General features: G+C 56.2%; 5 protein-coding genes across 5 annotated transcripts; all 5 read right to left on the reverse strand.

Annotated features, from left to right (window-relative positions):
• Positions 1-2,889: 2,889 nt before the first annotated feature.
• On the reverse strand, positions 2,890-3,587 carry JDV02_001894 (uncharacterized protein). Its single transcript, XM_047982868.1, has one exon. The coding sequence runs from the start codon at positions 3,466-3,468 to the stop codon at positions 3,103-3,105; it is 366 nt and encodes a 121-aa protein (XP_047838837.1). The 5' UTR covers positions 3,469-3,587; the 3' UTR covers positions 2,890-3,102.
• Positions 3,588-5,519: 1,932 nt separating this feature from the next.
• On the reverse strand, positions 5,520-7,211 carry JDV02_001895 (uncharacterized protein). The gene is made up of 2 exons (XM_047982869.1): positions 6,969-7,211; positions 5,520-6,917 (listed from the first exon to the last, which is right to left on the reverse strand). The coding sequence occupies exons 1-2, from the start codon at positions 7,090-7,092 to the stop codon at positions 5,572-5,574; spliced, it is 1,470 nt and encodes a 489-aa protein (XP_047838838.1). The 5' UTR covers positions 7,093-7,211; the 3' UTR covers positions 5,520-5,571.
• Positions 7,212-9,642: 2,431 nt separating this feature from the next.
• Positions 9,643-11,110, reverse strand: JDV02_001896 (uncharacterized protein; the record flags this gene model as incomplete). Its single annotated transcript, XM_047982870.1, has 2 exons — positions 9,643-10,537; positions 10,596-11,110. The coding sequence occupies 2 exons, from the start codon at positions 11,108-11,110 to the stop codon at positions 9,643-9,645; spliced, it is 1,410 nt and encodes a 469-aa protein (XP_047838839.1).
• A 3,312-nt stretch (positions 11,111-14,422) lies between these two features.
• Positions 14,423-15,290, reverse strand: JDV02_010843 (DNA helicase). The gene has a single exon (XM_047992581.1). It carries the CDS (start codon positions 14,973-14,975, stop codon positions 14,514-14,516), a length of 462 nt encoding a protein of 153 aa, XP_047838840.1. The 5' UTR covers positions 14,976-15,290; the 3' UTR covers positions 14,423-14,513.
• A 4,782-nt stretch (positions 15,291-20,072) lies between these two features.
• On the reverse strand, positions 20,073-21,489 carry JDV02_001897 (uncharacterized protein; the record flags this gene model as incomplete). The annotated part of the gene is made up of 2 exons (XM_047982871.1): positions 20,073-20,814; positions 21,020-21,489. The coding sequence occupies 2 exons, from the start codon at positions 21,487-21,489 to the stop codon at positions 20,073-20,075; spliced, it is 1,212 nt and encodes a 403-aa protein (XP_047838841.1).
• Positions 21,490-24,460: the final 2,971 nt, after the last annotated feature.

Here is a 24,460-nt window from a genome sequence, read left to right on the forward strand (position 1 = left end):
TACTCCGCTGGGGAGCCTACGATACAGCAGGTGTCACTGCCCTGTGAAATGGTATTCTTCCATCCTCCGGAAATCGAGGGGGTCGCTACTCGACCCTACCCTTGCCCTTTGGTTGATGCCTGTGGCTTGAGATGGCCGGCCTAACTCTGACTGTGCCACCAGAATGCCAGAGGCAGGGGCGACGAGGGCCTGTGCTGTCGATTATGCACCGTGTTCGCTTAAAATTGACGCGGCGCTTTGCCTGGCGATGTTGGGATTGAGCGCCTCTCACCGCCGCGACCATGCGTTAGCATGACTAGGGCCTTGTCGACCACAAGACAGCAGGAGACGGGTACAAGCGTGATCTCCCGCGTTTTCTTTCCCGACCTGTCTTCTCGACTCTTTACGTCAATGTCTTGCGAAGGGTGCGGGCGCACTCGAGTTCGAGAGGGCTTCTGCGAGGTTGCAGGAATCGATTTTTGCGCCTGGATAAAGGAAGAGGGCGGAAACCGGACGAGCCTGAAAGGTCGGGGACTCGCTCCTCTATCCTTCCACGCCACCAGTCCCTTCAGTCTTTGGGAGTAGCTTTCTGCGGCGACAGTTGAAGCCTAAGGCAGCAGCAACCCATGTTGGATGGCGGCTGAAGGCCGGTTAGGGGAGTCAGTCCCCACTGCAGCCGGAGTGCCCACGCACTGCTGCAGCGCTTATGATTATGGGAATCCGTTTTGTGAAAGGAGTTCCTCCAAACCAGAATTCCACTGCAGTACGGGAATCTGTTTCCAGGACACGCTCCTGTACTGTAATAAGCGCCAGAGCTGTGAGTCACATTACCTTTGCGCCGCCCGTCCACACCTGACGCCAACCAAGCAGCATCGGAAGGGTCTAGGGGCGACCCCCCGCGTTTTCTTGTTCCGACCAGTTCCCTCGACCTACCTGTCCACGGATACCGCCGCGACAGGAGCGGCCGCCAAATCAGCCACTCTATCGGGATTGCATCTTACTATCCACAATTATCGTCCATGCCTCGATCGAATTGTGCTTCCGTGAGCCCCGAGAACCGAGGCAGAGGACCACATCCTTAGTTCAGTTCGAAACACAGTCTTAAAGGCAATCCTTGGAACTGATCGTTCTCGCAGTCGGCTTCCAAACGAACGAGCTCCAGTCGAACGAGGCCAAGTGGCTTGGATGATTCAGTCGCGGACACTGACATGCTCCTCATCGGACAAGGAGAGGGGTCGGCTGGAAGCAATACGTGTCTTACACCCATTCGAATCAAGGCGAGTCTACCATCTCTTCGTGACGCTTGAGCATCTGCACCTATTTGATATAGGATGGGCTGAATGTGCTAGGCGCTGTCCGCAAGAGAAAGTCTTCCTGCTGGAAATGCAACGGAAGCCCTCCGACCGCCAGGTCTCGCTGCCTTCATCGCCGACACCGATCAGACTCTTCCGCCGGAGCGATCAGTACCTGTCCTATTCTACATACGTACCCGAAGTGCGTAGATAATACTAGAGGCAGGATGATGTAGAGAGGCAGCTCGAGTGTATGGCGACCCCGTACCTTCCGTACGGGTCGTACTGACACGTGTGAGCTCTGCGGCAGGGACTTGGTCATGATCTTGAAGAGCGAGACAAGAGTTGTCCAGATGATCCATAGCATCCTATCACATACGTAGTGTTTCCTATCCCGCATTATCCTCCGCAAACCAAGCTCTTGCGTGACATTTAGTACTGGCCAGTTACGAACCTCTTGGTCTGGCTGCATAACCCGATCAGCTACACATAACACACCACTGAGATTCTGCTAAGCTTCTCAAGCGTGGCCGTCATCGTGGTTGGTACGCCGTCATCAGGATACACGGAGTCGGATGCTGGGGATAGAATTGCGGAACTTGTAAGGGCAAACAGGGTTGTGAGACCCAATTACACGCAAGAGAACCCCTGACGGCGCAGCTACTGCCACATCAACAATGTGAATTCTGGTTGCGGAAAACGGAACAATGCTTCAACGACTGTTGTCGTATTTATATCTTTGCTAGCCTTGCTTCGTTTGCTCGAATGTGCTAGTTTCCCATCAATCATGGAGTTTCTTACGCCCCAGAAGCGAGACAGAACTGGTGACAATTTTGCAAGGGCAACTCGCCGCCTGATGAAGAGATGTGACCAAATAAATCGCCGGTATGGCGTTGACGTTTATCTCCTCGTACGTCGGAAGTACCGGTACTACGAGTACAACTCTGCCGATGATCCACGCTTCCCGAAGCAGCCTGCCGACCTGGTTCGTTAGCTGAATCCGTGTGGCATGCGCCTGCTGACGTTCTGTAAGGAAATATCCTATCCACCCGCTGTCAGGCGAACTCCGGCACATTTTTCAGCGACGGCTTCCGAGAAGTGAAAACGAGAGTGTTTCAATACGAGCAGGCAACGGAGGGTCTTGAAGTATGGAAAGAATGAAACGCTTGTTCTACGCATCCTGGGCGCACCTTCCTAATAAGGACCTTGTGACGGCCTCAGAACTGATGGTTCTCTGCGTGACCAGCGCCTGTGACTACGCCCGTGACAGATAATCAAATCTATGGGCAAAAGAGGACGCAACGACAGGGTAAAGCTGTCTCAGTCCGCTACGCTCAATGGGAAAGGACGGAACATTGGCTCTGGCTCTAGCTGTTTTGGTATTGAGGCCCACATACATCAGTTGGTGAGCAGGTTATCATGTGATGTATGTGCGATAGGTGGGAAACTTCTGTCCAAAGGACAAAGAGGGGAGGTGGACGTCACGAAATTTGAACTGCTTCACTGAACACCCCGACATTGTATTTGCACAACTTTGAATTACACGAGACTCGCCTGTCCCCCGTATGCGAAACTGGCGTCTACTGGCTTCCGTGACGCCCGGAGGCCTTGCATGACCGTAAGGCCGTCGGCGCAATGACAACGCCACGTTGGTGGAAACATCGATCACCCGGTTCCCACGAAGTAGTTTCAGACGTGATCTTCTACCTTTCACAAAGATGATCGAGGAAATTCAACGCCGTCGGTCGACGGAGTCGTTTGATCACCGTCACCGCGTCCAAGGACCGCCTTCGGTCGTCCTGCGGTATCTGAGTGCCGGTCCAGCACCATTTTAGTTACGCATTTCCAACTTCCTCAACATTCGAGCGATGTTAATCTTGGTCCCCACGCCGCAGTTCGGTTCGAGTAAATCCCGGAGTTTTCTCACGAAGGAAGGCACGCTGTCTGGTGGTGAGGGGAACCGGCTTTGTGACCCTTCGTTTCGTATCCTCGCGTTGAGCGGATGTTCGCGCGATGTCGGGATGGTGTGCAGTATCGATGCGAGGTGCCATGGCCGGGTTTGGCGATGCTTTGGCAGATCGTGAGTCTTGACGGAGGCTGGTAGTACGAGTGACGTGAGAGAAGAAGTCGCAGGGCAAGCGGAGCGGCTGGCTTTTAAGGCCAGCCTGTTACGCTCATCGGCCCCGTTGACGTCCATTTTGGTGGTAAGAAATGGACGCGTGTCTTCTGCTTGCCAGATGGAAGTCGAAGGAAGCAGGTGAGCATGCAGGCGGCGGGCCAAGGCAAAACGGGCTGGTTAGTCATACCATAGCCCGCTGGCCAGTTGCGTCTCAACTGGATGAGTGCGGGCAGTGCCTGCCCCTCACCGGTGCTTTGGACATGCCGATCGACAGAGCGGAAAGGGCAAGGAAGCCGCGTCTTGGACACCTTGTACCTGGTGTCCGACGATAGGATTTCTTCTCGGTACCTTGAGGTCCGTCCGCAGCAGGGTCCGGGAGTTGACGCCTAAACAGTGGCAGCAGACTCCAGCTTCGAAGCATGGAGAGCGAAATCGCAGGGCCAGTTTGACGGGAGGAAGGATGACGGAGTGATTGAGGGCCCCACTGGTGCCCTTTTCTGATTGGGTTGGACACTCGGAGTGGGTACCAGCATAATTGGCGTCGCGATGCACTGAATGGGTGTGAGAGCTGTCGTGCACAACAATAGCGAGGATATTATGCAGCCCGTTCCTCCACAGTCACATGTGCCGCCTCGACTCCATCCGCGGTTACGTGTTGTTTTATCTCTGCTGTCTCTGTGTTTTCTCCTCAGTTAGTTCTGTCCTGTATTCTCCTCTGCAACAATGGCCATGACTGACGGGACATATCAGTCAAGGGTAGCGACACCCGAGCGCCCAACGAAGACCCGACTGCTCTTAGACTGCTACGACAGCGACGGCAGCGACAGCGGCACGGACACCAACGGCCGACAACACGACGACGCAGACCTGGGGTCTGGTTTCTTACATGAGAGCGATATCATCGTCAATAAAAGGCAGTCATGTGAGGATTCAGCCTCGCCAGACTCGGAAGGCACCTGCGGGAGCGAAAGGCTCGCGCCTCAATCCACCAGGAAGCGCAAACTGCCCAGTAGTGGCCAATCTGACAGTGACAGCACCGCAGACGCAGATATGCCTACTCGGCGCAAGACGACCGATGGACAGAATCGCACGATATTTGCTGGCAGTGCACGCCGCAATACTGACCCTGGACTACTTGCCAAGCTACCTGAGGACCTCCAGTGCATCAGAGAATACCGTACATCCGCGTTTGACAAAGTTGACAAACCGTATTTTGAGCTTGAGTGTCTTATGCGGGACGGCCGGTGGTATTGGATCGCCGAGTCCGACGTCCAGAGGTCTGTCCCGTCCGCCGTCGGTACGTTCTGGGGCTGCGGGCCGGAGGACTGGATCGCTCCAAAAGCCGGAGAAAAAGAAACCGGACGAGCCGTCTGGAAGCGACCGCTTGCGACGGATTGCGACGGTGTTCCGGACGCACTTTTGATTTTGGGCCGCAAGACTACTAGGAGCGGCCAAACCCAGTTTCCCATGCAAAAGGTTGGGTATCCCACAACGCAGCCGACATGGCACGATGAGGATACGGTGAAAGACGAATGGACACGAGAATATGAGAGATATCAGTTACACCACGCCGACTACCGCAACTTAATGAACGAGGAAGAGCCTCAGTTTGTTGCGATCGTCGGCCATCGCCTGAATGGAGAGACTGGCTCTCAAAAACGGATCCAGTTCTCGTGCCAGTGGACAAATGACACCGAATCTTGGGAGCCCGAAGACGACGTGCAGAGGAAGTACAACGCCGCTGTTCTGACGTATTGGCAAAGCGACGCAAAGGCTCGTCACGCCTGCAAAGTTCCGGACCGGCGCCTGCGTATCGTAGGGCACGAGAAATCCCGGACGAAACTGCTCTTGAAGGTCCAGATGGTGGGTAGATCTTCTTGTGATATGTGTGCGATATGCGGGAAGCTTCCGTGTCAGGAGAGTTCTACTTGCAGGCCGAACGTTCCACTAGAGCCGGTCGGGAGGCTGCTGTTGAAGTGGCGAGAAGCAACGGAGAAGTACTTGGATGATCAGGATCTGACGTGCTACAACACAAAGTCCACACTCAAACGGCGATCAAAAAGACTGCGATAACTTCGCAGAGACTGAGGCTTGGGTGCACCTTGACGCAACAATAGATAGTATGATGTCGAAGGAAACAGGTTTTTTGCTATTAGACTCGAATTCGATGACAATACAGCACTATGTTAAAAGCTTCTGGGCAATCATTTTGGCCAAAGGCCCTATTATCTGGTCATGGGGTGGTGCCAGTAATCCTGAGAAGGTGTCTGCGTTGGTGAATCGTGTCAGCTCATTGACGTAAAAGCGATGGTCTGGAGAGATTCCGCAGTCGTATCGTGCCCCGATTTGCACGGTGTTAAACTTGTCGTTCCTCAACCGGCGGATGCGAGAGTCTGTGTCCAATACGAATTGCAAGAGCTCGCCATGCTTTCGTCTCCTGTCACTCTTATCGGGGGAATACCAGTTGAAGTCGCTGTAGTCGTCCATGTCCAGTTGTCGTAGTGCCATTGGTTTGCCAGGCGAATTGTCGTCATCCTTGGTCCTGAAGGCGCAGACTACCCGCCCACCGCACACCCAGACCCTGAACTCTCCCGTACTTCGAAACGTCGGAACATATTCTTGGTGAAAGTATAAGAACTTGTGCAACCGTGCGCCCTGATACCGACCGCGCTTCACGCGTTTAGCCGCCTGATCTGCCACTGGCGCCTTGCAAAGCAGTTTGTCGCGGTTTTTCATGGCCACGACATTGACCTCCCTGCTAGCACAACTGTGGCTCCTTTTCAACACCATCTGGTCGCTTTGCGGCTGAGTGAGCGAACATTCGCCCAGGCCGAAGCACGTCTTAGGCCGCCATGTTTTGGACACACGAGCAACATCGTCCAGCGTTCTAACATCGCCAACTTTTTGTTGGCACCACGACCATTCTGACCTCTTGGGGTAAACCCTAACATTGGATCTTACCGCTTCAAGATAGTGGGTGACTCTGTATAAGCTTTCCACAGTCTCGTCGCAGCTCGTGTCGGATATGAATATGAGCATCTGGTCGTGGTTAGAGGCCAAAGCGTTGTGTGTGAAGGCCTCTTCATCTATCTCCCAATTATAAAATTCGACTGTTGCACCCGACAAATGGGCTGCGAAAAGCATCATCAAGACTGATTGATGAATAAACGCCACGTTGCGAGATTTGTCGTTGTCGTACTCAAGAAACCAAGGCCCTAGTTTGACTCTGAGATTGTCCACTACAGCTTTGGAAAGCGCTTGAAACGGAGAATTGGTCTCCTCGAAGATTTCCAAGTCCTTGAAGCAGACTGGGACGTGAAGGTACGGATTGTGCTTAAGTGTTCGAGGGCCGCCAGGTATGCCAACCCACATAATGTGCCATGTGCCTTTCGTACTAAGAGGGAAGTGTCGTGTTGTGCCATGGATTTCCTGCCCGTCAACTGTCTGGTCCATATCATGCCCGCCAACGTGCAGAGACTCTGAAGGGACCCAAGGAGGATGCCCGCTGTTCCCCTTCTCCTGAGTCACTTGCACCTCTCGGTCAGTATGGGCGTTAAATTTTAGGTACAAGAACATACTGCACACGGATCTGAGCGCTCGGAGTTGCACCACGAACGACTGAAGATGTGGACTATCTGGTAGCTGCCAGTCTTTGTGGCTTGCCAATTTCTCACAAAGGGCATTGCGTTGATCGTTCGTCATTCCGCTCACGATCGTCTGGGTAAGACCGATAGCAGCGACAAGTACACCATACGGACCACAAGTGTGAAGCACGGTGCGGAGAAAGCCGTAGAATTTCCGGCGTTTCTGCCTGCTCGGGGAACACGGTTGGTGAGGATGTGCCGCCTCGGGCGGCGACGCCTTCAATGCCCCTAGCGCGTGTAATACTCTCCTTTGTTTACGCACACTGAGGAGCTGGCATGATTTCATATCCTTCAATGCACCGTCAATGAGGAGCCACGCGTCATCGGCAGAAAGAGGCATCGTAGAGTGTTGTAACGCGTGCGCTTTTCGAACGAGTGAATCTGTGGATAGTCGCGAAGCAAAGGACTGCTTCTATGGCAAGACCCAGGCAAACACGCGAGGCGAAGCAAGGAAGTGAAGTCAGGGACCCAGTCGAACAAGAAAGGTAGAAACTGCTTTTTCTTTGGTGGGGAACCGGGGGGGATGATGGAGGTAAAATGAGGTAACAATCAAGGCAAAATCAGGTAAGGATGGAGGTAAATGCAGGTAATGATGGAGGGAAGCTCAGGGCACGACGGAGGTAAATGTAGGTAATGGGGCAGGTGTATGAAGATAGTGAGGTGCCCGCGGGAAATGTTAGATTGGCGCGCTAGCCGTATGCACGATCGCGAACATTCGGATATAACGATATATAACGATATGCCGCGCCTGTAGCGTGGGGCAGAGCAAGGCACTCGATGCCGAATGAATTTCTTCAGGTTCAGGCCATAGAACTGACAGTCCTGGCCTCATCGTTGACTACGGAGACCTCATCGTGATTCGAGGGCTGCATCATTGATGCAAGACGAAAAATAACGGCACGGGCCAAAACACTGGGCGATCGGTGGGGCTCAGGTCTTCCGAGGCGCCATCGTAACTCCCAACGCTCTCTGTTCCCTCCAGCCAGTACATGCGCCGAGAAGATTGCCATTCTCCGCTTTCTCCACGAGGTTCCCAAACTACCCTTCCAAAATGCGGCCGTGGTTGTGTCATCGTCGTTCTCAAATCAGTACTCTTTGCCCTTTGAGCGAGAGCGAAATTTATGCAGTACACTTGCGTTTTTGTCATGTACCGAGGACAATCCAGACTGAATACCAGCGCTTTGCCTGCACGAATGCCCAACAAAGCCGGCCTTGATTGTTCTCGTTGCTGTCAATTCGGCCCACTATGGCGACGGTCTCACCACGTTGCAGAATATCGAGGCGGGCTTTGGGACAATATTCTCGTTGCTTTCCCAAACACCACATGGTGAGCAGTTCCTCCTCGTTCACACGTAGTCTTAAAATGTTGGTTGTTGTTGCACAACTGGACGTGCATAACCATGGTCGTACCGGTTAAGTGCATACTGGGGCGTGAAGCGAGCTGCATGTCTTACTTGTCCACAACGGGAAAATGGGAACGAGAATTGGACAGTCGAGAACGAGAGAAGACAGGGGAAGGCAACCCAGTCGCGGGTTGCGCAGAAAGGCCTTGAGGAACGAAGACAGGCGATTTTTCAGGTTCGAAACAAAGAATTTTGAAGATCTGCGTATGAATATATGAATAATATAGCTAGGGGTGCAGGAGAAATTGAGTAGTGCGGGGCAGGACGACCTGCAGCTGCGGTGAGACCTCTGTGTACCGATTGGGCACGGGGTGGGGAGGGGGGTCTCTGATGGAGTGGCAGCGGAGTCACGAATGGTCGGTCGCTACGTGTTGGAAGAAAAAGCAATGACTACAAGCTGTTGCAGCGGAAGGATTATATTAAAAGACAGAAGAGTAAGCACGCGGCTGCCTGACTAACTATTCACATTCTAACTACCATTCTCCGTCGCTGCCGCTATTCTGGCGAATCTATGGCGACCGTACCTATTCGCGTGGAATTTTATTGCGATGGCGGCGAGAAAACGTTGCGTTATGTTCATGCCATCCCCCAAGAAATTGTTCGGCGGAGCCAATTGATTGGAGAAAGCGGCCCATACGATGATCGCTTCATGAAAGCAGTAGCGCCCATTCTGAAGGCACGGCAACAAATATGTCAAGAAGGATCGGGTGCGTCCTGTGAGAATTGCGGATCTGGGGCAACGGATATTCTACAACACGTTATTTCGTGGCTCAATAAGGCACAAGATCCGTTTATTGGGGTCTATGTCTTCGCGGTGTGTGGAAGGGCCGAGTGCGATATGGAGCTACGGGAGGAATTGGGGTTTATCATGCGTGAGGCAGGAGCCCATCTCAACACCGAGTCCCGGTCTCATTGTAAAGAGGCTCTTGTTTGTAAGGTGTGTGGAAAGACGATGGGGGTTAAGAAATGTGGGAGATGCCTGGTGGTCGGATACTGCAGCATGGATCATCAAAAAAGAGACTGGAAGGTTCATAAGAAGGTTTGCCGGCCGCAGATGCCGTAGGAAGGCGTGGGAAAGCAGGGACTTTTCTTGTTTTGTTGCATGAAGTGGAACAGAAAAACGGGACGTAGATATGTGTATTTGGTTCATTTTGAGTGTGATAGAGCAGTCTTGTCCACTTCGTCCTTCTTCAGTGCTTAGGTTATTATGTTGCGTGATATTTTCTGGGTGAATGGCGGATGCGATGAGGCCGGGATAAGTCAGAGGCTGAGGGCTTGGAAGGATCAGGGTCGGATATATCCTGACTGCCGGGCGGCGCCGAGACTGAGTCGTCACTGTCGTCGCGGTCATCAAGATCTGCTTGCGAGAGAGAGTCGTCGGTGTCGCATGTAGCAATAATAGTCGATGGGTCAGGAGAGCGCCGAGGTTTCTTTGTTGGAGTTTCGTGAGGGCTAGGGAGCGGCCGCTTGATGGACGTACTTGCAGAGGTTGGAGGCAATGAGCTTGGCGTCGCAGGTGCGGCGCCCCCGGCGGGACGCTGGCGTTTCTTGGTGGAAGTAAAGCGCGCCATGACATCGTTGTACTCGGAGGTACCAGCGGCAGGGCGCTTTGGCGTCGCAGGAGAAACAGGCGCATTCGGCGGTTGATTGAAATTGGCTTTGTCAAGAAAAGTCCAAGTATCGGGCACAACGATGAAAACGTAGTCTGGCTCGAGGGCCGGTGGTTGTTGCATGGCACTATGGGCCAGAAGCCCAGCAATCTTGCCCGTGCAAGTAAATGGAGCGCCTGGTTGAAATTGAGAGTGGCGTCTCTCCACCATTTTCTTGCAGAGCGAAGTCCAAGGGTTAGCATGAATGGGAAAGATGACAAAGACTTGAAATGGATGGTATCCCTTGAAGGGCGTCTTCTCCGGCTGTCCCGGACAGAGAAACGTGGAGAGTTGAATGAAGCCACAGCACTTTAGCTGCGCTTCGTCAAAAGCAGTGGCCAGGTTTTCGCATAGGAGGTCATGCCCGGAGCCTAGGACAGGACCGGTGAAGGAGACAATCGGCATGATGATTGGGTGTGAAGGGGTCAAGCGAACAAGGCGTGGAGCGACGCTGGCAACAAACGGTCAAAGGGAGTATGCTAGTGAGAGATGCTTGTGTGAGAACGTACGGTTGAAAACTGTGATCGCGGACCACGAAAGCGGGAACGGTGTATTGGGTGGTGCTATCGTTGTCCGACTCGAGGCCGTCACGTTGTTCCAGTTCCCATGTCAAGGCAAACGGATGGACGCGGCCGACCATAAAGAACCATTGCTCGTTCCAATCAGACGCATCAATCTGCTGGTTGTACAATGAGATGTTCAAGCTAAAATAGATAGATTGTGACTCCTGTCCGGGATCTGCCTGAAGCGGGGCGTAATCTGGAGTTGAGAGCCATTGGGGGGTGGAGAGTTGGACCTTGGCAAGCGTCTCGGCATTGAGCCCTTTGATGCGATGATCGTCCGGATTAGCGAACCTGACCGGAGTAGCTGCAGGGCGAAGGAATGCCATCATAGTCATGTCGCCTCCTGCATATTTCTGGGTATCCAGAGGCCTGCGTTCGACCGAGAGAGGGTCGTGCTGAGAACTGGACATCTTGTGAGGCGGTGAGTCCAAATCTGGGCTGTGGAAGCATGGGAAGGGCATTCATGGGTAGAGGTTGATCTCGCTTTATATGGTGGCGTACTTCCTCCGGACTTCTGCAGAGAGTTGCAACGGAGGAGAGGTTGGTGCGCGATGGAAGTCGATGGTCAGACTGCGGGATGATATGTCAGAAGAGGCGCATGTACGCAGCAGGAGTGAGATGGCCAAATGGTGCGCGAGCACAATTGAGCGTATTTCAGTGAGCGCCTGATCACTTGATCGATGAGTGTAGGGAAGACAGGGTGATGACTGAACGAGAAATCTGCCTGTGGGATGCGGAGTTGGGGATATCAGCAGACCTGGTTGCTGCCCGGAATCAAGAAGGAAAAAGAAAGCCTATCGAGACATGCCGATGAGACCAATCCTCCAGCGACGTTGATGGTTGTGGAGATGACGATTCGAAATCGAAGGGGAGAAACATCGGCGTCGCATTGCAGCGACCCCGCTGAGGAGACCGGCGATAGTTGCCTCTAGGGGCTGAGAGGAGAAAAGTGTGCGATAGGATGTTGCGGCAAATTAGTATACTGATGCACTTGCCCGCAAAGGCCTGAGCTGAGGTAAAACGGCTCTCCGTCGGCTCAGTAGGAGCGGGCTACAGTTGACGAAAGAAAATTATAGAGCCCTCATCAAGTCGTGCGCGCAAAAAGCCATGAACGACATTCGCAGGTATTTGAGCACGACGGTGACTGGAGATGGGACTGGAGAAGAGACCGATACATGCATCCCGGGCGCATTGGAGCGGTCTGTTGGTTCTGCCCAGTACGGGGGGCCCTTGGAGCCTGTCGAGTTTCGGAGAGAGCAGACAGTGCCGGAGCCGAGCAAGAGGAGGGGAGGGCGACCGCCGGGTCAACGTGTGCGGTCTCGCCATGAGAGATTGGCGGAAACGCCCGGGCAGCCCCGACGCATCGAGCCGAATGCCCCCGCGACAGTCGTCCGTGATTATCCTGGGATAGAGTTCTTTATCCCGCAGAAGATATCCTTTCGCGACATGACCAGTACCGTGGTGAAAGCCTATGGAAGGGTGCAGCAGAAGGCGGCTGCCATGGTTGAGAGGGGGAGAGAGCCTCAGCAGCCGCACGCTGGGCCGTCCGAGATGCCGCTTTCGGGGAGCACGGGGGGAGGTCAGAGCTTGACTGATGCGACGACGCAGTTTCGAGATATCCAGCCGAAGGAGTCGACAAGGCCAAAAGAACGGGTGTTTATATTTTGTGACGAGACCAGGGACATCAAGGACGCATATGGCTCATCGCAACGCCCGCCTACTACGGAGGCGATCCATGAGCCGCAAAGGCAGCCAAACCCGCGGCAGAGAATACCATTGCAGGGCGAGACCATGGCGGCCGCAAAAGGGTCCGCGGCGCCGGCTGATAACGGGCTTCGCAGGAGCCTTCCACGAGCAACACTCCCTTTCACGACGACGAAGCGATTGGGAGGGGCAGTGGCAGGGACAGATTCCGAGAAACCTGCACGTGGCAGGGCGACGATGCGGGCCCGCCCGGACACGCGGTCGGGAGAGGAGTTCTGGTTGACCTCGCGTCCAATCGTACCTAGCGAAACGACTTTGGTTGTTAGCGGTCAAGCCATGGCTGAGGCGATGAACCTTCGGGAGCCCAACGAACATGTGACCCCGGCCGTCGCGGCCTTGGAAGAGGCAAGACCTACGGCTGCACGAAGTAAGCGGCCGGGGAGCTCTAGTCAGAACCTGCCTCCAAGGAAACGGCTCCGAACAAATGGCCGAGGACCGAGGACGGTGGAGGAACAAGAGCGCGACCTGGCCGTTGTCCTGCAGTATCTCGACGATCAGTACGCCTTGAAGGAGACTTTGTCCGCGGAGCAGACTTGGTGCTTGCCGGTACCTCACGACAGAAAGGTGTCCACGGCCCGTACGTTCTATCGAGCCTTTCACGATAAGAGCACTTTGCCGATTCAAACATGCACCGTGTGCTATCGCAAGCGGACGCAGAAAGAGCTCCGGAGCCTGCCATGGGCTAAATGGATGTCAAGTCGCCTTCTCGGACGCAGGTGCTCTCCACGTACCTGCGCGAGATGCTTTCCCGAGGGAGTGCCCGTCGCGATTTGTGGAGAGTGTGCGAGTCACCTGGCGCGGGGGAGCTTGTCTCCGGCGGCGCAGCTTCACGTTCGACTAGGATGTGAACATATGTTTCCGGAGGAGCTCAAGGGCCTCTCGCCCGTCGAGGAGAAATTGATTGCGCTGCATTCCTGCTATGGCATTTTCACTCGCCATGCTGTTGTCTCCACTGGGCAGAGACAGACCGTGAGGTATCCGAAGCACGTCAAAGGTCATGTGACCGTATTCCCGAACAATGTGCAGGATTTGGTGACGAGGGTGTTGCCGCATCCGTTGCTGCAAGTCATGGAGGAGATCCATGTTTCGTGGCAGGGCCCGGAGAAGCCGACGCCAACTGATCTATCGGCGCTGCTGTCAGTGAGACGGCGAGTCGTTGAGAGGGCACTCGTCTGGCTTAAGGGAAACAACCCTCACTATGCCCACATCGACATTGACAAAGCCGAAATGGATAGCTGGGGATCAGAGACAGAGGGGGTGCCGGCGACTGTATACGGTCGCATGGAGCGGTACGAGCCGTCTGCGTGGGAGAAAACGCGAACAGGGCATATTGTGCCGGCTACGGAGCGAGGCATGGACGACGAAGGGGCGGTGGAGATTGAGGATATCCTGGCCTCGCTCAACGGGGAGCCGGGCATAGAGGAGCGGAATGTGGGGGGTGATGAAGGGAGCCCCAGTGGCGGAGATAATGGCACTGCCGACCCTGTAGGGCAGGTGATCAATGAGGTAACATCTTCCGGCATGTTTGCGCTGAACGGTGCGCCTGACATAGCCGACGCTGAAAAGCTACGGTTCGCCTGTCAAGCTATCGGAGGCACAGCTGGTGACGGTCGCAAACGCAAAGGCCCCACAACCACGGTGCAGACACCAGCTGAAGGAGCGACCGGGCCCCGGGAGGGTCACGAAGCCTTCATTCGGGTCTCGCGGGGTGAGGAATTTGCTGACTCTTCAGAAACAGAATTCTTTGCCAAGACGTTCCCGACTTTGTTCCCTTTCGGCGGTGGGGGGCCGAGATTGATGGAAGAGAGTATACTGGAAGCAGCGGAGGCCAGGGCTGCTGCCGCAGCTTCTCATGGCAGGGCTCTCGGGGCGGAAGAGACAGCCGGCGCCCTCGTAGCGTCGAGGAATCTTCATCTCCGTGCGTGGACGGATATCTTACTTCGGCGCCATGGCGGTCGATTCGCGACGCACAACATCTTCTCATTCTTAGTTTTCAACATGGGCGTGCGGTCGAGAAATCGCCGCGTCAGCATGCTGAGCGTGATGAGGAAGAACTTTGGTCGTATCGAACGGTTAATGCGGTCCATGACGACCGAGAGGCTAGCAGCGGCAACCTTGGAGCTGGAAAGTACGGGTAAAACCAACGACGACAGTGTGAAGGAGCTTCTCAGAAGCCTGTCGCTGTATGGGTATCGACAACCCATGTCGAGGGAGGTGCGTCTGAACATGCGCCGGAAGATCCAGTCGAATATTGTTCTGCATGGCGTGCCAGCCATCTGGTTCACGCTGAACCCAAATGATATCACAAACCCGGTCAAGCTGCTGCTGGCAGCGTATCGAACACACGAGCCGCACGCGGCCGAAGCGTTCCTGGAAGGTCTTGGGAATGCCTATAAGCGAACAAGGCTGGCAATCTCGGACCCGATGAGCTCGGCCATATTCTTCCACCGCGAAATGACGCTTTTCTTTGAAAAGTACGTCAATGTCGGTGGCGAATCGGTATTCGGACGCATCAGCCATTATTTTGGCGCTGTCGAGACGAACGAGCGAGGGGCGCTCCATATCCACGGCCTACTATGGTTGCACGGCAACGCGCAGCTGGCATCGGTCCTCACCGATGTTAACGGGGAAGGCCAGGCCATGTATAAGGAGCGAATCATTCGCTACGTTGACAGCGTTTTTTCCGAGGTAATGGAGAAGCACTGGAATTAGCCGTGGCGATACCATGACAAGGGGACAGGGTGTCGGCTAACAAAACGTGCAGGATCTTGACGCGGAAGCGTTCTGTGCCGTCCAGGCAGAGCGATCAGCCGTGTCGGATATCTCCTCCAGGTTGGAGGACATCGACCAGTTCTCCTCTGCGTTCGAGGAAGAAGCGAACTTCTGTGCCGGGGCGACACAAATCCACACCCATAGCGCAACCTGTGTCAAGTACTCTCTTGGCAAGGGAAAGCAGAAAGGCGGGTTGTGCCGGTTCAGGGCGCCCTGGAAACTAGTGCAGAAGACGTCATTTACTGACGAAGGGGTCCTGAAAATTCGGAGGACGCACCCGCTGGTGAATCGATGGAACAAAGCCATAGCGGTGGGGCTGCGGCACAACCACGACATATCCTTCATAGCGACGCAGCAGAAGACCATGGCCTTGATCTACTACGTGACGAACTATGCGACCAAAATCGAAGATCCGATATGGAAGCGGGCGGTGACGGCCGCGGAGCTCCTGCCTTCGATGAGCCGCGACAACGCTGTCGATGAGGGTGAGACGGTCGCCGGGAGGGGCGAGACGATCGAGCGTGCCAATGGGAATAAGACACGGCAATTCCTGATGAAGGTGGCAAACAGGGTGTTCACCGAGCGCCCACTGTCACAGGTCGAAGTTGTTGCGCATCTTCTAGGTTATCCGTCGGAATATTCCAATAGTAGCGCTTGGGCCTACCTCAACACGTCATTGCTCTACTGGCACTTATTTCGCCTCTGGCGGCATCTTCGAAATGCAGGCGGTGTAGAAGGCGCCGACAATGCTGTGGATGAGTCGATCGTTGTCGAAGAAGCCGGCCACAGGCTCGGCCACGTCGAGGCCTACCAGCATCGTGGCCGGCTCTTGCGGAACTTATGCCTATATGACTATGTGTCGATCGTGAGGTTGAAGCGGCACGATAGTAGCAAGGAAAATGCCGCCGCTGCATGGGGCGAGGTGCCGTTCGACGCTTCATGGCAGCCAGGGAAGGCCTGGATTCAGGTGCTCAGGCGCCCCGGCAAGCAGGCGACCGTCTGTCTGGACGGGTATTTGAGCAAGGATTTTGCCCAGGCCGACGAGGATGAAGTACACCACAGAAGGTACGTACGCTGGCTTCTTTCCAGACCCCGCATTGCCGGGAACGATGGCTGAGGCTGAGCCTATGATGAAGAGCGGCTGTGCAGCATCTTGCACTATTCGTGCCTTGGGAGACGTTCCTGTGCGAAGAAACGGGCGACATAAACGATGTGTGGATGCGGGCGAAGGAGGTCCTGCCTCCGAGAATATCTTGCATCGTCGACAACGTGCAGCTGCTTCGGCGATCCGCAGAGGACGCGAAACGCGATGCGAAGCAGTGGGGGGCGTCATCCGGGGATGGTGACACAGCGGCCGTCGACTTCGAGGAGGGCGAGGCGGCAGGAGGGTCGGCTGGCGAAGGGTACGAAGCCAGCAAAATAGGCGACGCGACCCGGCTCATGGATGTGCTACGCCTCGCCCTGGGGCAGGGCCAGGTAACTGCAGGCTCGGCAGAGCTGATGACGATGACGCAGCTGCTCTGCCGATTCCAGCAATCATCGCTCAGCTCAGCAGCCGAGCTCGAGGCCACCGTGGTACAGGGAAGCGGGCTCCGGCGGATTACCCTTCCTGACAAGGCCTTCACAGGCGCCGCGGTACCCTCGCAGGGCCAACTGAGAGGTATCAAGTCCCAGCAGATGAGTGCGTCGAAAGAGAGAGAAAGGATGATCCAGGGCATACAAAGCGCACCAACTGCCGGGCAGACCGATCACGGCGCCGCGCTACACGGCGTCCTGAGCGGTTTCGGGGAGGACGACATGGACGTGGGAGCGGCCGACCACCACGAGACGCGTGGCGCCGCGGAGGGAGGGATGGAGGTGGAATTCGGCCCGTCAACTTCCTTTCTGGTCGCTGGGAGAGAGTTGGCGAGGCGGCTGGCGCTGAACAGGAGACAGTCGATCGCGTTTCTGATTGTCTGTCGGCAGCTCGACCTGATGCATGAACGGGGAACTGCCCAAATCGAGCAGCTCTGCCAGTTTGTCGGAGGCGAAGGCGGGACCGGCAAGTCGCGCGTGATCGAGGCGCTGGAGACGTTGTTCGCCGTGAGGGGCATTGCAAACCGCCTTCTCGTCACCGCAACGTCCGGCACAGCCGCAGCGAGGATCAACGGCATCACAATACACTCCGCGTGCGGGTTCACCATAGGCCAAGAGAGTCTGGGTGGACGTACATCGGGAGGCGTCGACGGCGTGAGCCTGCCCAGGCAAGCGGAGCGGTTTGTGAATGGCCAGACCCGAATGGACTGGCAGGAAAAGGATATCCTCGTCATCGACGAAGTAAGCATGCTTGGGGCGCGGACGTTGCACGCAGTTAACGAGCAGCTCTGCCGGCTCCGCGGGTCGCAGCAAGACTTTGGGGGAATCCCGATTGTGCTTTTCTGCGGGGACTTTCATCAGTTCCGGCCGGTGCAGGAACGGTCCATTCTGCTGCCAAGCGCGGCCATCTCATGGGACGTCGATAACTCGTTCAGGGCCGAGCAACGGCACCAACACGACAAGGCGCACGCGCTGTGGAGCCGGTTCACGACGGTGGTCATGCTCAACGAGCAAATGCGTGCCGCAGGCGATCAGGAGCTGCAGAGGCTGCTGACGCGAATTCGACGGGGCGAACAGGACCATACGGATTTAGAATTCCTCAATGCGAGGTGCTACCGGGAGGGCAGACGGATCCCGTGGGAAACCGGCATTACGGTGGTGACGCCGCTGAACAGAAACCGGTGGAACCTCAACTTGGAGGCAAGCGTGGCTTTCCAGGTCCAGCAGCGGTCGGCGATGCGGATCTTCATCTCGGAGCACAAGTGGAAGGACGGCGTGCCGACGGAAGAGGAGGCCATCATGATCCTGAACCAGGGAGACGATAGCGCCATCCCCGTGCCGGCGGTCTTCATGTTCGTGCCAGGGATGCCGGTGGTCGTGAATCAGAACTCGTACCAAGGCCTCAAGGTGACAAACGGAAGTGGATACACTGCGGCCGAGGTCGTCGTCAACAGGGCCTTCCCGGGCCATCGGGTTTCGGGCAGCTTAACGATCCATTTCGGGCCTCCGGCAGGGATAATTCTGGCTTCGGAGACGACGAAGGACCTCCACTTCGTCGGGATGCCGCCAGGCACGGTGCTGCTGACGCCGATGAGCATAAGAATCTCCCGTCAGCGAAAGCGGCCGTGGCAGCGCACCAACGTCAGCCGGAAGGGACTGCCGTGCACCGCGGCTTTTGCGTGCACCGACTACAAGGTGCAGGGCAGGTCGCTCGATCGGGTGGCGCTGGAGCTGCGAGGCACTCGGACGACGAATATCGACGGCAGGGCCGTGCCGGCCCAGTGTGACCCGTACAGCCTGTACGTGCAGTTGTCACGTTGCCGGACGCTGGACGGCATCATGCTCGTGTCAAAGGTCCGTGAGAGGGACCTCGTGGGCAACCGAGTGCCGCGCGAGATGACGGCCGCGCAGACCAGGCTCGACGAGCTGAGCGACAGGACGCTGCGAGAAGCGCAACGCTGGTTGGGCGGCGAACCGCACTCAGCAGCCGCCGTTCAGGATATTTGAGACAGGCGGGGGTGGGCAGCGGCCAATCCGGGGCAGGATGAAGGTCGGGGTCGGGGCCGACTGCTGCACGGTCGTTGGGCGCGGGCAATCGTAACTGGCTCAAAACCCCATGGGCAGGAGAGAAAGGGGAAAGGAGCGAAAAGACTGAAAACGGGCGAGGTCTACCAACCAATGAGGTGGCCGAACGAGAGGGGGGAAAAAGATGGAGGAACCGGGGGTCACGTTGACAGGGGAAGGCAACCCGGTCGCGGGTTGCGCACAAAGCCTTGAGGAACGAAGACGGCGTTTTGTAAGTGCGAGATCAGAGTTCGTGGTGGGTTAGAAGAATATATGTAGGCCGTGGAAAGCTCAGGAGCGAGGTTCGAGGACCTGCATGACCTGCATGAAAGCGTGAGACATTTGGTGCAGGCTTGGCTGGGGAAACCCGGCCCCTCTGCCGCCAGTTGGGCAAATGAAGTGCCGCTACGTGTTGGGCAAAAAAGCAAGTAGCAGTGGCGGCAGCAGAATGAACAATGATAAAAAGTGTAGCGAAGATGCCAGATTGGCGTCCATCGCCAATATGCGATAATCTTATTCTATGTATTGCAGCATTGACCCATCCTGCCACATCATGGCGGCTGTACCCATCTGTTTCGAATTTTACTGCAACGGCGGCGAGAAAACATTACGCTTTGTGCACGACATCCCGCAGGAGCTTGTCCGCCAAAGCCAACTGAGTGGAGAAGGAAGTACATACGATGATCGGTTCATGAATACAGTAGCGCCCATCCTGAAGGCACGGGCTCAGGCTTGCCAGGATGCGTCGAGCGCATGGTGCGAAAATTGCGGATCCAGAGCAACAAATGTTTTGCAACACGTTATGTCCCGGTTGAACAGGGTGAACGATCCGGCCATCGGGGTCTACGTCTGTGCGGTGTGTGAGAGGGGAGGGTGCGAGTTGGAGACACGGCAAGAGCTGGCGGACATCATGGGGGAAGTGAAGCGAGATGCCGAAGATGGATCTGGTCCCTGCAGGGAGGTTCTCTTTTGTAAGGTATGTGGCGGGACGACGGGGGTGAAGAAGTGTGGAGGATGTTTGGCGGTGGGCTACTGTAACAAGGATCAACAGAGAATGGATTGGAAGATTCATAAACGGGCCTGCAAGCGGTATGGGCCGTAGTGAGGCAGCGGGAAAGTGGCAGAAAGAGCGTCACGACGAAGGCACGTGGAGAGAAGGGGTATGATGTATTCCAATGTGCTTGGCTCATATTTAATGAAGATGCGGTACATCTTGCCTTGTTCCCTATCAATGTGCTAAACGGTTTCCTAGTATTTTTTAGGGGGTTGGCGATTGCGGTGAGGCCTTGCCATGTCGGATGTTGAAGCATCGGGCGACCCATGGCCAGTAGCACTGTTGCCATCGGGCGGCTCCGCAGTTGAAGCGGCGTCGTCGTCGTCGTCGTCGCCATCGAGGCTGTCTTGGGAGAAGGACTCGTCGCCGCTACAAGCGGCAATGATGGTGGAAGGCGCTGGCGAGAAGCGCGGCTTCTTTGTCGGGGTCTCATGAGGGATGTGGAGTGGCCGCTTGGTGGACGTGCCAGCGGGGGGAGGGGGTAAAGACTTGGGTGTGACAGGTGTGGAGTCTTCAGCCGGGCGATTGGGCTTCTTGGTTGAGGTGAAGCGCGCCATGGCGTCGTCGTATTCAGAAGCACCCGAAATGGAACGCTTTGGGGTCGCGGGCGTGACCTGGGCCGTCGGTGGTTGGTTGAAGCTGGCTTTGTCGAGGAAGGTCCAGGTATCGGGGACGACAATGAAGATGTAGTCTTGTTCCAAGGCAGGGGGGTGCCGCATATGTTTATGCGCCAGAAGGCCGGCTACTTTCCCGGTGCAGGTGAAGGGCGCGCCAGGTTGAAACTGAGAGTCATGCCTCTGAGCCATCTTCTTGCAGAGCGATGTCCAGGGATTAGCATGAACGGGAAAGATGACAAACACTTGGAAAGGATGGAAGCCTTTGAATGGCGTTTCTTCGGGCTTGCCAGGTGAGAGAAAGGTCGAGAGCTGCACGAATCTGCAGCATTTCAGTTGCGGTTCGTCGAACGCGGCGGCGACCTCAGCATGGAGGAGGTCAAGCCCGGAGCCGACGACCGGGCCGGTGAAGGAGACGACGGGCATGATGGTGGGGAAGGTCGCGGATGAGCGGAGAAGACGAGGCGATAGTCTTGATAAAAAAGGTCAAAAGGCCATGTGTGTAGCGGGCGGCAGAAGGGACCTACGGTTGGAAACCGTGATCGCGGACAACAAATGTCGGGACAGTGTATTGGTTGATGTTGTCGCCGTCGGACTCAAGGCCATCTCGTTGCTTGAGTTCCCAGGTCAGGGCGTAGGGGTGAACGCGGCCAACCATGAAAAACGACTGGTTGGGCCATTCGGACGCGTCTATCTGCTGGTTGTACAAGGAGATGTTGAGGCTGAAAAAGATGGACGGCGAGAGGGGTTCGGAGTCTCCTAGGATCGGGGCGTATTCTGGCGTGGATAGCCACTGGGGACTCGGGAGCTGGACTTTGGCGAAGGTCTCGGCATTGAGGCCTTTAACATGATGCTCATCCGGGGACGCGAATCTGTTCGGGGCAGCGGCAGGCTGAACAAAGGCCATCATGGACATGTCCCCTCCGACATATTTCTGGCTATCCAGGGGTTTCCGCGCGATGGCGGATGTGTTCTGATCTTGCTGAACGGCAGCCATCCTATGCAACGGCGACTGGTGACTCTGTTGGGAGGCATGTTGTGACTGGTAGTCTACGTCTTTAAGGGTAGGCGGTACAGCGGGAAGCGAAGAGCTAGAAGGCGAGAGCGCAGTGGCGAGAGCGTTTGCTCAGGTCGATAAAAGGGCGGTGGAGGATTTGGGGAAGTGTCTCACCAGGGAGTTGCATGCAGCATGGGTGTCTTGTCTTTGACTTTGGTTGAGAGGCGACCGACGCTGCCAATGGCAATTGCCGTCTCGTAATGGAAGAAGGTCCAAGGCGAACGTTGCTTTTGCCATGTGACCGGTCGGCACCGAGACATATCTTCAATGGTAGATGATCCGGGGTTTGCTGGAGTGCCAGTGGATGTCGGGTCAGCCACGCTCAAGGGTATGAGGGGAAGTGTAGATAAAGGCATGTGGTTGGGACGGCGCTGATTGTGGACGCCTCCTGTCCATGTTCTTGAGCAGCCAGGAAGCTTCGGGGAGTAAGCGGCATACCTCGACCATGGATGATTCCAGCAGGCCATTGCTGCCGAAGGAGGCAGGTCCGTTCCGACGCGTCAGACCGAACGGGCCAGTGGTAGGTAGCCTGCAATTGCAAACGATATCGTTTCATGACGAAACAGAGGCCGTGAAAGGTGCCTTTCACAGGGCTGCGGGGGCGGCAAACGGAGCGGAGGGAGGCAGTGGCCTTCAGATGCCCCGGTCAGGGGCTGAGGCCGGCTCGGCATTGTCGAGCGCAACAGCGGGTGAGCCTGGGTCAACCAGTGCTTCGAACACGTTTCGACGCATCGAACCGAAGGCTGCAGCGCAGGGGATTTCTTTCCAAGACGAAACGGCGGCATTGAAACAAGCATACGGGGTGGCGCAGTGGAACAAAGCCTTTCAGGAGAAGACAGGGGCCGTGGCGACAGCCTATGGCAGAGCGCGATTGCCACCGCCGGCGCCAGGCGGTGTTTGGTCGCGATTCAGACTTGTACAGACGCGTTTGCCGTTCAAGTCGACGAAGCCGGCACCAGGCACGGGGGCGGGATCACAACCCAGGCCGGCTCCACGTGGTAGGCTGAAGACACGAACGAGCTCCGAGGTGCGGCAACGGGGAGAGTACCTGCATGGCATGCGGCCGATCCAGCCAAGAGAAAGGCTGCCCGAGGAGGGTTGGACGTCTCGTAGCATTGCAGGAGGGACCGTGGGGGGCGCCATATCGCGAATTCCGATAACTAGAAGCAGGCAGCCGATAATCAAGGCGAAAGGCTCCAGCGGAGGTGTGACTCCGAGCGGCGAGAGCGGCCGAATGGAGGCGCAGGGCACACGACCGGTTAGGGGAATGCAGAAGGCAGTCCTGCAGAACATTCGGCCAAGAGAAGGAGGCGATACTTTTGGCAGTCATATGGAGGTAGTGAATCCGCAGGCGCCGCAGCCAGTGCAAGAGCAAAGTGTTGAAGATCTCGGCCTCCAACGATCAGTTGACGATGATGCAGGTGTGGCACGGGCGTCAATAACAACAAGGAATAAGCGGAAGCGGGTTCGCCGACCCGATCGGAACGAGTCGTCGGCTAAGCGAAGTCGAACAGCCCTCCGAGAACCGAGAACTGCGATGGAGCAAGCAAACGATCTTGCGGAAGCCTTGAAGGCCCTCGATGACGAGTTCGCCTTGAGAAAGAGACTTTCAGACGAGCAGGAGTGGTGCACCCCCATCTCGCTGGAGACGAAGATGTCGACGGTTCGTGCCTTCTACAACGCGTTCCACGACAAAAGCACGCTGTCGATACGGACCTGCGCGATATGTTACCGGAAATGGGCCGAACAAGAGCTGTGGAAGCTGAGTTGGGACGAGTGGCTAGGGAGCCGCGTGCCTAAGGACGGCACGTCCCCATTCGGCTGTGGCGATTGTTTCCCTCAAGGGATGCCTGTCTCGGCGTGTGCGGAGTGCGTCCGATGCCTGGGCCGGGATGTGTTGTCGCCGGCAGCACAGCTCCACAGACGCCTTGGTTGTGAGCACATGTTCCCGGAAGAGTTGAAGGGACTGACGCCAATGGAGGAGAAGCTGATCGGGCTGAACTCGTGCTACGGGTTCTTCGCCACGTACACCATACCGGGCAGCAAGAAACAGACGGCGAGATATCCTAGGCATGTAAAGGGCCACATCACGGTGTTTCCCAACAACGTGCAGGAGTTGGCGACAAAAGTTCTGCCGCACCCCCTCGTCCAGGCGATGGAGGAGATACATGTTTCATGGCATGGGCCTGAGAAGCCTGCGCCCAAGGACCTGTCTGGATTGTTGTCCGTGAGACGTCGCGTGGTGGAGAGAGCTCTTGTCTGGCTTCGAGAGAACAACCCCCACTACGCGGATATTGTCATTGACACAAGGGAGATGGATGGCTGGGATAGCCTGGCGCATGGTGTACCAAGTTCTGTGTATGACCGGATGGAGCATAACGAGCCATCTCCATGGGAAAGAACGCGGACTGCGCATGTTGTGCCGCCGGCCGACCGAGCAATGGAGGACGACGAGTCGCAGGACATTGACGAGATATTCGACATGTTGAGTCAAGCGCAGGATCCGTCGGTCAATCGGGACGGGCCGGCGCAGGCACACGACGCCGGTGATGCGGACGCCTGCAACGACGACGAGCCTGACGAGAGTACGAGCACGGTTAACGAAGTGACATCCTCAGCTATGTTCGCGCTTGACCGTCCCCCGGACGTTGCCGACGTCGACAAGCTGCATTTTGCATTTAATGCGACGCAAGGATCTAGGCGCCACGGCGCCGGGGAAGCACGGGCGTCGGTAGCGTCGTTGCCATGTGGGCAGGAAGGTCAAGGCGACCAGACCGAACCATACATCCACGTTAGTCGCGGAGATGACTTTGCGGACTCCTTCGATGCAGCCTTCTTTGCAAAGGCATTTCCGGTGCTACTGCCGTTCGGATTCGGTGGTCCTCGATTGGCCGAAGAGGCAACGGCGCTG

The sequence above is a fragment of the Purpureocillium takamizusanense genome, chromosome 2, assembly GCF_022605165.1.
Source record: "Purpureocillium takamizusanense chromosome 2, complete sequence".
Lineage (NCBI taxonomy): Eukaryota > Fungi > Ascomycota > Sordariomycetes > Hypocreales > Ophiocordycipitaceae > Purpureocillium > Purpureocillium takamizusanense.